Source organism: Puma concolor, chromosome B3 (genome assembly GCF_028749965.1).
Source record: "Puma concolor isolate L17-30 chromosome B3, mPumCon1.1.hap2, whole genome shotgun sequence".
Lineage (NCBI taxonomy): Eukaryota > Metazoa > Chordata > Mammalia > Carnivora > Felidae > Puma > Puma concolor.
The window spans coordinates 35,531,889-35,547,438 of NC_141672.1; the positions used below are offsets into that span (position 1 = coordinate 35,531,889).

The 15,550-nt window shown below is 33.6% G+C and overlaps 1 protein-coding gene across 18 annotated transcripts in view; it reads right to left on the bottom strand.

The window, feature by feature from the left end:
* Window positions 1-15,550, bottom strand: part of GPHN (gephyrin) — a 635,492-nt gene that overhangs the window by 180,581 nt on the left and 439,361 nt on the right. The window contains exon 10 of one of the 18 annotated variants that reach the window (XM_086709492.1): window positions 10,625-10,666. The exons of the other annotated variants lie outside the window; for them this stretch is intronic. Within the exon in view, the coding sequence (XP_086565618.1) occupies window positions 10,625-10,666 (42 nt within the window). The remainder of the gene's footprint in view (window positions 1-10,624; window positions 10,667-15,550) is intronic. 18 annotated transcript variants of the gene reach the window in all.

The window sequence follows — 15,550 nt, forward strand, 5'->3', positions numbered from 1 at the left end:
AAAATGTGGCCTAAAGAAATATTATGGCACTTTTAAAGTTATATAATAAGGTCCCAATGACTCAAATCTATTCTAGGAAAAACTACCCTAAGCAAGTTCTGTTTTGGGACTGAACAATAATTTGGTGAATTTTAAAATACTCCCCCCATGACTATTTTGTGAACAAAGGACTGAAGAATGATGATTTTCCCATAGACTTTTCTTTAATGCTAATATTGAATAGCTTTAATTTTCAGAGCCAACAGCACTGCTTCTAGTGATATTCTTCAACATCGCAGTCTGAATACATAAATATGATTAAAAAATAGACAATATACCAATTTGTAAAATCCTTAAGTAAGGCCCTATAATTTTTTCTACATTCTCTATATACCTAATACGGTAATGTCTACTCGGTATTGTAGATGCTTAGTAGATACTTGATGACTAACCATGACTTATTGGTAGTGTCAGCAAAACTGAAAGTATAAAGAACCAAATACAAATAACAACCATATCAATTTCAATTTTTACAATCACTCAAGACATCAAAATCTGTTATAGACTTTTAAGCTCAAAGCATGTTTTTTTTTTTACTTGTATTTATTTGGCACTCTGAACTTTCAAGTAGAAAGGAAAATGCACACAGCATGATCAAGACCCAATTCCTTTAAAATTGTACCATTAATATTTTAGCAGTATTGAGAATCTTGTTGGCTACATTCATGATGACTTAGCTTTCTCATGGATAGACCAGGTAACAGAAGTCACCTCTTCTAATTCACAGTCATATATTTATTTTACTTTGCTAAGTTGGCTCAAAGACCTTTATGGTGTTTACAAGGTAATAAGGACAAAAAAGGCATTTAATAAGTCAGAAATATCAGCATTCACTAGAAACATATAGTAGAAATAATAACAGGGCGCCTGGGTGGCTCAGTCATTTAAGAGTCCTAATTCAGCCCAGGTCATGATCTCATGACCTGTGACTCTCAGGTCTGTGAGTTCAAGCCCTGCATCGGGCTCTGTGCTGTCAGTCCAGAGCCTGGAGCCTTCTTCAGATTCTGTCTCCCTTTCTCTCTGCCCACCCCCCCCCCCCCCTCACGCTCTGTCAAAATATGAATAAACATTAAAAAGAAAAGAAATAATACCACATAATAGAAAGCTTATTGAAATTTAACCATATAGGCATAAACCCCTGATATAAACATCCTCAACAGACATTGATTGATGATGCTGTCAAGAAGCCATTGACCCAAATTGCAAGTTTCCCTCTTCCTATACCTTCCCCTAGTAAGTGAATATTCTAAGCAAGATATCCCATTTGAGCTGTTGGAGGAAAGAAAGAGGATGAAAGATTCTGTTGCCATTTAGAGTTTGTCAGAATAAAAATGCCTTTCAGTAGGCTGGATTCTGTTAGAGGTTAAAATGCATTTCCCCAAGAAATAATGTTACAAATAGTACATAGATTCCTACATTTAATCACATATGTCTAGGGGTGCCTGGGTGGCGTAGCTGGTTAAGTGTCCGACTCTTGATCTCAGCTCAGGTCATGATCTCACAGCTTGTGAGTTCGAGTCTGCATGGCATCAGGCTTTGTTTCGATGACAGGAAGCCTGTTTGGGATTCTGTCTCTCCTTCTCTCTGCCCCTCCTCTGCTTGTGCTCTCTCTCTTTCAAAATAAACTTAAAAAAATTAAAAAAGAGTAATTTTTAAGAAAATCATATATGTCTATTTGACTCCCAATTCAGTTAAACTACAGTGCTATTTCAGTTTTGAACACTAGTCTAGAAATCTGGTCAACATTTTTAGTTATTTTCATGTGAAACTACTTTGCTCTACTTATAAGTTGGTAAATGACAGTAGAGTATGACATATAACGGAATTCAAGGACAATATGATGATGGGGTTCAGGACATGCTACCTCAAAATATGGCATCTTGGAATGTTAAATATTTTAAACTGAGTAAGTCTGAGAAAATGGCAGAAGCAAGAGGGTCTCTCTGTCCTTGCCCTGCACTTCATTCTCGAAACAGGTCATAAGCATTGCCCTCCCTATACCCTGAGGAAAGGAGCATCCTTATTTCCAAGATGTAGGGACCTGTTTCCATAATTTGGCTATTGTAGATAATGCTGCTATAAATATCGAGGTGCAGGTATCCCTCTGAATTAGTATTTTTGTATTCTTTGGGTAAATACCTAGTAGTGCTTTTGAAAAGGGGAAAAAAGGACCAGATAAAATTGATAATTCCATTTGCTGAAATCTAGGTTCCTCATTTCATTGTACGCAAATGCATATTTGTGTGAACAAGCAAAGAAAATTTATATTGCTGGTAGTCAAGAAGATGTTTATCTTAATGTTTAAAAATTAGGGGATTGGTGGTAAACCAAACCTGTCTATAAATCTATCAGTATGAACCAAAGCAGGGTATGACCATGAGCTACTTAGAATTCATTAAACCTATGTAATTTATAGGAAGCTGTGCCAGCATGCATTGGATTACCTCCCATGTAGAAGAGACAAGTGGGTTAATTAAGAGAGAAGAGAAACAGACAAAATGCTGGCCTGTGGTACATAAGGCACATGAAGAAAAAGAATGCTAGGCATCAGCCTAGGGAAAAGTAAAATTCATTTTGATGTCAATTCCCCTTACTATTGGATAGACAGCAATAAAAACAAAAATGGCCACTGGAAATTTATATGTTGGTCCTTCTTTTGACTTAAAATGCCAGCCAATACTCCCTTTGTGTCTTGGTAATAGATAAAGCTTTAATCAGAGGCCTATGTACAACTTATTTACCAATCAATAACACTAGATTCTGACTTCATTTTTGTTTAAAGCTAACTAAGGAATACTTACTACTGGCTTAACAATAAACCTCAGGTTTCTGTATTTTTTTTATGTACCAGTTCTGATTCCCATACAAATTCCTATCTAAATTTATGAGAGCATGATTTTTCATAGACTTTAGTTCTCAGTGTTTTTCAAACAGGATGTCAAGGAGACTGATTGGGGTCACAGAGAATAAAGCTGTCCTGCTCTCAGTAAACTTAGGTTTCAACAACAGGGTGAGAAAGTCAATTCTACAGTTTGAGATTCTCTTCACTCCCATTACATCCAAGGTCAATAAGGATTTAGAATTGTAGAGACTGGAGTAACTGATATTGTTTGAGCCCACATTCAAGAAAAATTAGGCTGCTAACCCTGTTATTTATTTGTTTAAAAAATGGCTATCAGAGTATCCTGCAGAAACAGTCAGGCAGAGTAGAATGAAAATGTTTTAGAAGTACTGACTGTGATTACCATACGCTTTTAGAAATTAGAAAAATGCATGCAAATCTTTATATATGACACATATATAATGGGATATTTGAAACTGGGTTCTAACTCAAGATCTGGTCAATATGTGTATATTAAATACTCACTGTGTGCTAGATGGGGGAAGGAGTAAAACCTAAAAGAAGCTAAGTCAATGTCTTTACTCAACCAAGTTTCATAAACTAATAATAGAGTGAATACTATTCTAAATATACCCATTAGGGGGTAATTCAATGTCATTCATTCAATCATGCACTCAACCCACATTTACTGAATACCTACTGTTTGTCCCAAATTGATCTAGCCTCTGAATTACAGGTTTCAAACAAAAAAGCAGTTTCTGGTCTGCATGAGCTCACAATGCAATAGATAAAGACAGTTAAGTAAACATATTAATTATAACACCTCATGATAAATGCTGTAATAGAAGTTAGTACATATTGCTATGTGGATATGCATGAGATGCTCCTAACTCAGATGGAGGTAGGAGCTGAGGGGAGATTATCAGGAAAAAACTTTCTGGAGCTGGGATATAGGAGCAGAATTTTAAGGGACAATTACACTTTGGTTAGCTGAAGAAAAGGCAAGGAAATCAGAGAAAAAGGCAAGTGTAATTCACAGATATGAGGGACCCTGGCAACTGAGAAATGGCAATAAGTATGGCTGAAGCTAATTTCAACCATGACAGGAGGTGGTAAGAGGATTGTTGATGAGGTAAGGGCCAATTCCTAAGGGTTATGGAGAGCCACTGAAAGATTTTAAGCAGGGGAATGACATGACTACATTAACATTTTAACAAGTTCATTCTGGTGAGCAATGTAATGATTAGAGATGGTCATGGAATAAATGATGAGGGTAGAGAAACTGGTTTGGAGATTAATCTAGTAATCCAGATGAGAAATCCAACTAAATCACTGAAAGTATTCCTGGAGAGAAGGGCATAGGTTCTAGAGATACAAAAAACCCTGAATCTATAGGATTTAGGTTCTGAATGGTCATAAAAGATATAAAATAACTCTTGAGTTTCCAGTTTGAGTAATTGGGTAGTATCATATATTCAAATAGTGGATGAAGGAACAAAATTGGGGACTGAGTCATGTTCAAGGTGCTTATAACTCTGGAGAGAGATGTGGGCTGTAGATAGTTGATGCCAAGGTAGTTACTATATTGTGACAGTGATGTTTGATAGTAAAATATGTGAAGCTCCTAGAATTATCCCTGACCAAAGTTAATGCTATAAGTAGAAACAGAAGTAATAATGATGATAAATGGTGATGATCATAATAACAATGGTTGATTATGAGAACTTCTGTGGTGATAAAAATGTGTATCTGTGCTTTCTAAAAAGGTAGCCACTAGCCACATGTGACTACTGAGCGCTTGAAATGTGGCTACTGCAAATAAGAAGCTAACTTTTAAATTTAATTAATTTTAGTGAATTTAAACTGGCTATCATGCTGGTCAGTGTAGATATATAGTGAGAAATAAAATGAGAATCTGAGGGGTGCCTGGGTGGCTCGGTCAGTTAAGCATCTGACTCTTGATCTTGACTCTGGTCATGATCTCACAGTTTGTGAAATTGAAGCCCATGTTGGGCTCTGCGCTGACAGTGTGGAGTCTGCCTGTGATTCTCCTTCTCCATCTCTCTCTGTTCCTTGCCTGTGCACATTCTCTCTCTCAAAATAAATAAATAAGCTTAAAAATAATTTTAAAAAACAAGAATCTGAGAGTAAATCAAGTTGATCATCAACATGTAAGGAACAGAAGTAAAAACAATCAAACAGGCAGAAGGAAAAGCAATATAGAGTAATACTGTCTATAAGCACAATTGAAATTCCCTTCAGAAGATGATTAGGGTATGTAGGAGTTGGTAGATGTGGTTTTCTGGAGGAAGGTAGACTGGAGCTATTAAGTAGATGAGGGCATTTCAGAAAGACAAAATAGCACAAATAATGGCCAATAAGAAAGAAGGAATATAACAAGAAGGTATCCCTTGACTGGAGTGGTAGGTACATGATAGAGAATAAATGGCAAATTGTCCTTGTTTGCCAGGGACTGAGGGGGTTCCTGGAGTACAGAACTTTCAGTTTTTTTTTTTTATTTTTATTTTTAAAAAAAAAAATTTTTTTTTCAACGTTTATTTATTTTTGGGACAGAGAGAGACAGAGCATGAACGGGGGAGGGGCAGAGAGAGAGGGAGACACAGAATTGGAAACAGGCTCCAGGCTCTGAGCCATCAGCCCAGAGCCTGATGCGGGGCTCGAACTCATGGACCGCGAGATCGCAGAACTTTCAGTTTTAAAACAAAATAGTCCTAGGATGTGGTACTTTCAATTCTAAACTAGGAGTCCTGGGCAAACTGGGAGAAGTTGGTCACTAGAAAATAATGTTAGATAAACAGTGGATTATAATTATATAAATCATAAAATTTATAATTTTATCCTATATAAAAATTATAAAGGATGTTGGGAGAGAGGAAGAAAGGCATTTACTCTTGATACAACAGCTCAGGGGTAGGCTACTATAGCTTTTTTGATTAGAGAACTGATGGGAATTAAGGTAGTGCTTAGGAAGGTTAGTCTGACCTAAGAAGAAAGAAGGACTAACAGAGAGAATCCAATTGTTTGGCTAATGTCCTAAATCCAAGTCTGAGGTGATTAGAGCTTACACATCTAAGAAGAAAAAGAAATCAGTGCTTACTATGTCCCTGGTACTCTACTAGATTTTACATAAATTATCAATTCTCCTTGAAACCCGGATATAGAAACTTTATAAGGTTTAGATAAGTTGGCTGATTTAAGAATTCATTCACCATTTCCTAAATATTTTTTGAATGCCTCCTATATGACTTACCAAGTTCATTATTTTACTACAACCAGATTTGAAAGTAGATCTGGCTACAAAGTTCATTGTACATATTACAAGTAAGAATTAAAAGGAGAATAATTCTCTCTCAAAGAAATACATAGCCTATAAAATACTTACATCAAAAGCTTCCTAAACTTGTTATCCATGCATTAATATTTCCTCATCTTAAACTTTAAAATTCTCATACCATTGTTCCAGTGACCACCTCTTTTGTATTTCAAATGATCAGAATAGATGAGGCAGTGTATGAGGATAAGCAGAAATTCACAGTCAACTACAACAGTTTAAAAATCTTTTTGTTACGGAAATTTAAAAGTGTTATGCCCAAGTAGACAGAAGTACCCATCATCTTTTTTTTGAAAATATGTCAATCAATTCTTTTCAGTTCTTTTATAAGAATGTTTTGATTAGATAGGTTTATCAAATATTCCAGTCAAATGTGCGTTCCCATTATCTTTATGGCTGGTCCCTTATTTGGATGTAAGAGAGAGGTATTTTCTTATTTTGATTCAAACAATTTATATATTCTGGTAAGCAGCAGTTTTAGTGTTTTTAAAAGATACTATTCCTAACAGATTTCTTCACACTATCTCCAAATTCCCACCTATTATAAATAAAGAGAATGAAAACAATGAATGCAAGAGTGACCGGAAAGAGTAAAACATCAGAGAAAACTATACTGAAATAAATAATACATTTAATATTAAAAATTTTCTAAGTGAGATTTTGTGAAGTAGAAAATCTTAGGTGATCATTTCACAGTGTAGAATCTTTATTTTATTTTATTAGTTTCATCCAAGGTAAATAGTTTGTAGTGCTACTGGTAGTTCAAAAATGGCTCTATTTTTTCTTTTAAAGAGGAAATGTTACAGTGTTTAAAATCTAGTTTTCTTTCTTCCCTTCCATCTTTCCTTCCTTCCTTGAATATGTAGATCTACTATTTGCAATTCAACTGAAGTTTCCATTTCAGAAGCTCCAAATTGTCAGTCAGTCAAGGTTTGTTTAGATCAGAACTGGTGTTCTAAAAGTGTGATAGGTTCAAAGGGCAACTGTTTTGCAAGTTACAATTTGAAAATGTCACCATTTCTTTAGGTAGCTAAAAGCTCTTAAGCATTAAATAAAAATAAAATTAAATTTCAGTCTCTGTCCACTCAACAGTAAAAATCAATTTAACTTCAAAATTTCTAATTATTTAAATCAACCTTGCTACTGGGAAATCTAAGACATTAGATATAAGGTTTTAAAGGGTTCAATGATTATTTTTTTGTTTATTGTTATAAATCATAAAAAATTTACATCCAGTGTATATTACAACTTTTCAAGTAAGTCAGAAAGAGCACTGTTACTACAAGGAGATAGTACTCATGCTGGCTTTCTTCTAAACTAAGTGAATTCTGAAGCAATGTTTTCAAAAGATTTTAAAAAATGAACATTGCTGGAACACTGTTGAAAGAAAGCTGAGATTAGCTGGAAATGTGGAAGGTGAATTCTCTTTTTTTTACTTGGCTTGAGGGGATGAACAATAGTGTACACAACCTGTGACACTGATCTCATTACATTCATGATATTCTATGCATTCCAAATGTGAGGCCAATTCTAAGGTCAAGACAGAGCTAGCAGATTATAATTACATTTAAATAAGGAATAGTAAGTGTTCAATAAATATTTACTGAATGACTATATATACGAAAAATAATTATAAAAGGTATGTCTTTCTAATATTTCCTGGAATTAAAGTTTGCATCTAATAGATACATTTATATCCTCTCACAAGAATCCAAACTATGTGATCAACCTGAACCAGGTAAATATAGTCCATGAAAATGTAAGACTACTGAAGGCCACCTACAGCCAACTTTTAATAACTCCTGAACAGCAGCAGAAAGCATGGTATTTAGGAAAAACAATTTTCTGACACTCACTTGGAAACTTTATGACTTTAGGCAAGATATCTAACCTCTTTGAACTCATTTTCCTGGTCTGTATAATGAGGATGATGACAGTATCTTCTTTAAATATCTATAGTGAAGACTAATTGAAATAAGATAAATGAGATGTCAACCACAAAGGTTGTCACATAGTAAGAGAATTGTATTTTTCACAAAGGGGCAATCAACTACATGGAGTAACATTTGCTGAGCAGTAGCAGGTAAGGTTAGCAATTATGTTGTTCTTGGACAATTCATGGATAGATTCCTTTTTGAACAAAGCTTATTTTTTGGTCTTATGAATGTCACAGAAGACAGTGACATGAAATTGATTAAGCCAACGTGCTGCAATAGGTACTGGAGAATTTATTTCTTTAATGGTGAAGGTCAGTGAAGATGATGTAAATGAGGAAAAGAAGATATTGAGCCATGGAAAGTTTGGCTACCTCCATAGTGATGCTATAAAATAAAAAAATGCACTTAAAAACAGTTCCATCAAGAGGCTTCCATATGAAAAAATGACACATGAGGACATTTCTTGAAATTCTAATTAGTAAGAGTCAAAGTCTAAAATTTTATAAAATAATCATTTACCAATTTAAGATGAAATAGAAAAAATTATGGAAGGTTATTCTGTAATCCCTAAGGAGTTCTTCAAGATATTGGTCTTTACAGCATCATAAATTAAACATAATCACCACCTATGGAGTCCACAGAGGTATGGCACTGGTAACAAAAAAACCCTACCACAAATGACAAAAAGAGAAACACATTTTATGACAAATAAATAAAGCTAATGTGTCACAATGAAAGTAACAAATCCAGATAAAGCCAGAGTTCATTTAAGAGCAGAGTGCTAGGGAGCAAATGCTACAGCATACCCAATCCCATCCCCCCAGAAGCCAGTTCCACATTCCAACCTGAGAACCCTCCTGCAAACATGCTGTCACAGAGAAAGTAATACCCTGATGGATGCTGTAGGCTGTGTTTGAAGATGATGCCAATGGTAGACTTCTTATACACTCTCATGGGAAATGGAGAATTGCCTGGATGAAGTGTCAGAAAGAAATGGGTTATATATTTTTTACACTGGGAATCATAATCCTGGGGAATTAAGAAAAGACCTATGGAAAATGTGGTGATGAGATGATATCAATCTTGCCTTTCAACAGTCTGCTGATATCACAAGTCATTCATCTGCCTTTCATTACTTTCCTTTTCCTACATATACATATTTCAAGAAGAAATTCATTCTCCATAAAATCAGTTTTAAAAGAAAAATCTAAAATAGCTGTAACATTCAAAAGAAAAAAATTACAGAAGATGGCTATAATTCTGTTGATTCAATAAATTCAACCTTGTGAGGCTAAACCCTTGTGGGTTTAGTCATGCTCTTCCTTTCGAGGCTTTTATTTATTTATTTTTTAAATTTTTAAAATTTTAAAGCAAAAAGATGCTATCCTGCCTGTGGTTCTGCAAACACAACCTGGTATTTCAGATGGTGCCATCTTTCTGGGTTTTTTGCATGATATTCTGAGACAGTTATTTCTGCAAACAGAATAAAGCTAACAATACTGGCCTGCCCATGGTAGCTACCGTGGTCTGCAAAAACTACATGTAGAAATGTGTTTTGTCTATAAGATAAAAAATTAAGATCTTAAAATTCATAGGGTATTAAAGTTCTTTTATTTACTAGCCCTCTTGAGGCACAAATTCTCTTTTCTCTCAGCTACTCAACAGTGCCTCTGCTTTGGAAAGGATATCAAAATCTATTAATATTTCAATATAATATTTCACAAAAACAGAAACACATGTACACTATGGTTTTACACAGTAAGAATAAGAAATTAGACCCCCAAAAGGCAAAAAAACATAGCTCAAATGTCATGTAAAATATTTTGTTAAAAGAGCACGAATCTCATGAGTGATTACAAAATTAATCTTCCAGATTATAAGAACCTTATGAAAATGTACGTATCAAGGAAACTATTTTCCTGAGTAACCTAATCAGTTTTTAAAAAGGAATAAATCTTCCATTTTATACAAAAATAGGGGAATCATATTAACTTTTCATTTAATAGGCAATTTGGGATGCTGTGTCTATGGTTAATGGGACAAGATTGTCACTTATTTAATGTAAATCTTCAGCTACCAGAGAGACCTAGACAGGCCTGAAAACCAAAATCTTTGTCTTTAGCCAATATTAGTTTAATAACAAATTACCTGGCTCAAAGAAATTTTTATGGAATTAAGGTGGTGGTAACAATCAAGTTGGCTGTTCAGACTTTAACCATTTCGACATGATACAGTGACTGCTAAAAAAAAAAGTTAACTTAGAAAACAGTACAGTATAAAAATATTGAAATTTCCTCCTAAAACAGCTAACTTTTCCCTTTTGGTACCCTCATCCCTTTCAGCCAAGTGCAAAGTGCAAGGCAAAATAAATTAAGGCAAAAGGAAAATAAAATAAGAAAAATGGTGAGGGCGAGCATGTTGTTGACCATGTAAGATAACACGTGCAAAGTATACCTCAGATACACTATAAGTAGATGAGCACGAGGGAAGCCGAGCCTGGTTTTGCAGTGGGGAAAAGAAAACACTGTTAAAGAGGAAGTGATAGCATAGTAAGGGTCTCAGAAGATTAGATGGCTCCATCACGAACACATTTGTCAGGTAACAAGATAGCCTTATAAGCAAACACTTGAGTTTGAAATCTCAAGGGTCAAGCTATTTGAGGAGAATCTTGTGATATAAAAATACCTGGCTTAAAAAAAAAAGAAAAAAGTCCGTGACAGAGATGACTCCCTCTGATCAGATCTGGTATGATTTTACTGAGAAGATGTTCATTTAAGGTTAATTGGAAAGCAGAACACTGGTCATTTTTCTCCTAAGGTACTACACTGATCTTCATTGCTTTATTAACATTGGCAAACTACATGTGACGTTATTTATAGAATGAGGGCTCTATTGTACATCTTCATATTGTTTTTTAAAGAGGGCACCAAAGCCAGCTCAGTATTCTGACTCTCATGTGCTGTTCCTATTATTCCATTCACAGTATTACTGAACATTCATATATATGTCCATGTGATATATTAATATATATATCAATAAAAACACCATAAAAACATAAAAACTGAAACACAAATTCTTATCTAGACCTTTTATCAGAATGTTTCATTGATCTTTTAAAGTAGCTATTTTATACTCAAAACCATGTTTAATCTTCATGATTTGAGCTGATAATTTTCTGCCCTGTTCTTACTTTCTAGGTTGTCACACTGCTATGGTCAATTCTCTGGCCTCTTCTTTCATTAGGTTGTACAATGCCACGTGAGCTAAATTATTAAGTATGCAGTTTTGAGTTACAAATTCTTCATTAAGTTCCAAAATGCAAACTCAGGGTGGGGAAATGAAAGTATAGAAGATGACATAGTGGAGGAATCAGAAATGCTCTTATTATCTGATTTGTTCTTTAATTGTATTTCTAGCACCCAGAACAGAAGAATGTAGTAGATGCTCAGTAAGTGTTTAATGAATAAATGAACATACAAACTCTTTTTCTTCTATGTTTAAAAAACTGAACTGTGTGAAATAATGTTGAGAAGATTTTACATTTACCATCATAAAGATTTGTGATCAAATGTTATCACTGCCACTTAACGGATTACTTTGAGGTATTTTCTGAAATATGGTCATTATAGACATCTTAAGAAATTGAATCTTTTTTTCCAACCACATACACATCTAATTACACACACACATCTTCTGCAAGGTGCTAGTTCTAAGAAAACTTTGCATGTTTGTTTTATCTCCATAGCTATGTCCATAAAACTGAAAAACTTTATCTTTCATAAACAGTTGGAGTCTTATCACCCCCTGCCCCACTCAGTTCTCCATTTTCTGTTACCAGGGAAATTTATTTGTCAAGAAGATCTTTTATTAGTACCTTATTTGTGTATTAAAGTCAATTCTGGGAAGAGCAATTTGCAATAAGCATTAAACACGTCACAGTGTGTCATTCCCGCTTCCATGATGTCTTAGGCTACTGTAGGTGATTTTATAAGTATTAGATAAGAATATTTTTGTTCTAAACACAGACAGATTTTTGTTATTCAGTAGAAGTGAAATCTCAGAATTGTATTAGTTAACTTTACACATTAAATACCAAAAGTGAAAGGTAGCAAAATTAGTCTGTTTTCCAAAGAGATAATCCTGAAGTTGATTTACTGTCATCTTTGCCATTATTGTAGTCTGGTCATATTTATAAGACATACATCATCTACTAAGATGCTCAAGATGTTACATAATTATTATAAATTAAATAGTAAATAAATAGATATTAATATTTTGAGTAAGTGCCAACACATCAAACAAGGAAGACTTATTAGGAACCTCAAATAAAAATATTCTTCATGTAAGAACCAAAGACAATAAAATTTGCCTAAGAAAGTAGAGTTAACAAACAAACTGATGTTTACTCCTTTAAAAGCTACTGAATATTTAAGGACTAATCAATGTTCTAGCTGTTCTTCCTTTCTTCAAAGTTGGCTGACTTAATGCAGATGCCTTTAGATAGTTAAGTGCCATATATTAAGATATGACATAGTTGATCATGTCAGGGTGTCTTTACCAGTTGCACAAAATTTCCTATAGACAGGATGATTTTAGGTACATTTAAATAGGAGAAACCAAAAGTTGGTCTCCAGGGGAAAGATCTTTAATGAAACAAAATGAAGTAAAAACAGAAAAAAAGCAGAGTAAGCAAAAACACTCTAAAAACGCCTTTTAAAAAAGTTTGAGAGCAAGATTGGAACATACCTTTACACCCTAAATCTCTGTAGAGGCCTCCTCAAACAAGAGGAATTTATAATCTATATTTGCAAAGTTTAATGTTAATTTCATGGAGGGGTTTACGTTGTGTGTGTGTGTGATGTGGTGTGAAAAAAGAGTAGTTAGAGAAAACAGTGGCAAACAGAAGAATAAAAAAGTAAAGGTGGAAGATCAGGGTATCAACTCTTTTAGACAGATATTATTCTGGGCAGAATAATCTGAAACCATCCCCAGAAAAATGAGCAGCTCTCCTTTCCTCAAGCTCTAAAATGAAGATAAGTTTACAAAGACTCTATTATAATCATTTCTATGTCCTTGTCATTTTGACACACTAGCCGGTTACAGCAGGTCTTGGCAAACTTTTTCTATAAATAGTCATATAGTAAACATTTCTGACTTTCTGTGCCATATGGTTTTTGCTGCAACTGTTCACCTCTGCTTTTGTACTGTAAAAGCAACCACATATTATATGCACATGAATGAATATGGCTGTGTTTCAATAAAACTTTATTTTTGGACATTTATATGTTTTGGACACACATATGATTTTTACATGTCATGAAATGACAGTCTTTTGATTTCCCCCCCATTATTTAAAAATGCAAAAAATCATTCCTAGCTTGTGGGCCCACAAGAGAGAAAAGCATTTGGGCCCAGAAGCTACAGTTTGCTGACCCGTGAGTGATAGCATTAATTTGATGAATATAAAAATGCAAAAAAAACCCTCCCAAATAATTTATCAAAAATATAAGAACAAAGACTGGAATAAAATATTGATCTTAAAAAATCTATAAAATCACAACTATCTAATCCATTATTTATATTAGTCCCATTTCCTATAAGTCTTATTTCAGCATTCAGAAAATCATTCTTCAAAAGACTTATTCCTTTCTGACTTGATGCAGATAGTTTTCTTAAACTTACTAAAAACATAGTCTTATTTTAAGTGATAACTCCTCCCTTAACTTTTTCCACCTCAAATAATACCTTGTCTTTATTTATATTAGCATAGCAAGTACTTGTAATTATATTCTTTTTACTTCATAACCGAATTCCTAGGTCACTTATGTGCCAATAATCTGTCTTCATAAATCATTTTCCCTTTGACTGTTTGTCAAAGCCTTTAAGAAACTAACATATTTGGTTACCTAAAACCTATCTGTATGTTTGCAGCTCAGTAGAAATTTACCATCACATTGCATACACTGAGAAAATATAAAATTTGTGGTTTTGGTATTTTTACTTCTCTCCTTTCTTTTCTTTCTACTAGTTTTTATTTCATGAACATTTATCTTCTTTTTCTCTGAATATTTTAACACTCAAGCTTTTCAGGGTTCCATCACTCTTTAACTAATTCAACTTTGTAAACTCACTTTGACTTAATTTTGTAAAGTATTAGTTTGTATCATCTTATGTTTTCCAATTCTCAACTCTGTTTACACAGTTTTTTAACTTTAAGCACTACTTTTAATGTTCTTCCTACTAGATTCCTGTATTTGATTAAATGTAAAGGTAATTTTTTCCTTTATGTGGGATTTTTCAGTCATTATTCTCAACACATTATTAGTCTAAGGATTTGTAGTAACTTGCAATCATTTAATCAGACAAACTTTGTTTACAAGATGATAATTTGTAAAGCCATGTGATTATAGTTTTATTATTATTAAAAGTTACTAAAAACTGATTTAGGGTTCTGAATACTTCCACTTTGTACTACATACAGAAAATGATGATACATTTATAATTCCAGAACCTAACACATCCTACTTTTTGCTATAGAAGTGTCAATGTATGATAAAGAAGTACATTTTCATATGATAAATCAATTTTAAAATTATTCCAAAAATTACATCTTAGAATATTCTACCTTATATCATTGATTATCTGTAATAAGTAAGGATGCAGGAATCTTTTGTCTCTAAAATATAACACATAGAAGATACAAATTGAAGCGTTAATGATTTAATTAAGTCCTTATCCCAAAGATTTGAATGATGTCTCATTTTCCCAAGTAATAATAAAATATTTAAGTACAAACATGGTTCTAATCTTTCATCTTACTGAACTATTTATAAATGTTTCAATGAATTGAAAGGCACCTACATACTTGCTCTTGTGTATAGACGCCTAAAATAAATTTTCACAAAATGGAATGGTCATTATATGCCAATTTATCTCATTTTAGAAACAAAATCTGTTTATATAACCTATGCAACTGAGAATAGCTTTATTCTGCTTCTAAGCAACAATTTTTAACATGCAAGGCTTATTGTAAGGCATTCTTGGGTAATGGGATTAAAGGGGAGGAGAGAAACTAAACATTCAGCTCTTTGAAACGCATCTTCTCTAAACTGAACTGTCTATAGAAGATACAATTTGACTTTTGATAGTTTTCCTCCAGATACTTTTCTAGTTAATGGGAATCTTAGAATGCTATACCTCATATTCAATCTTATTAGGAAAAAAAAAGGTAATCAGAACAAAGTGTGACCCAGTGAAATATAACAAAAGATGAAGACATTGGGGTTAGTCATTATATACTGTACCATGCAGTATAGGTGTTGAAAAAAAGAAACTGAAAAGTGGCATGATATAACTCAGTTTTTGAAGCCAAAATTTTTA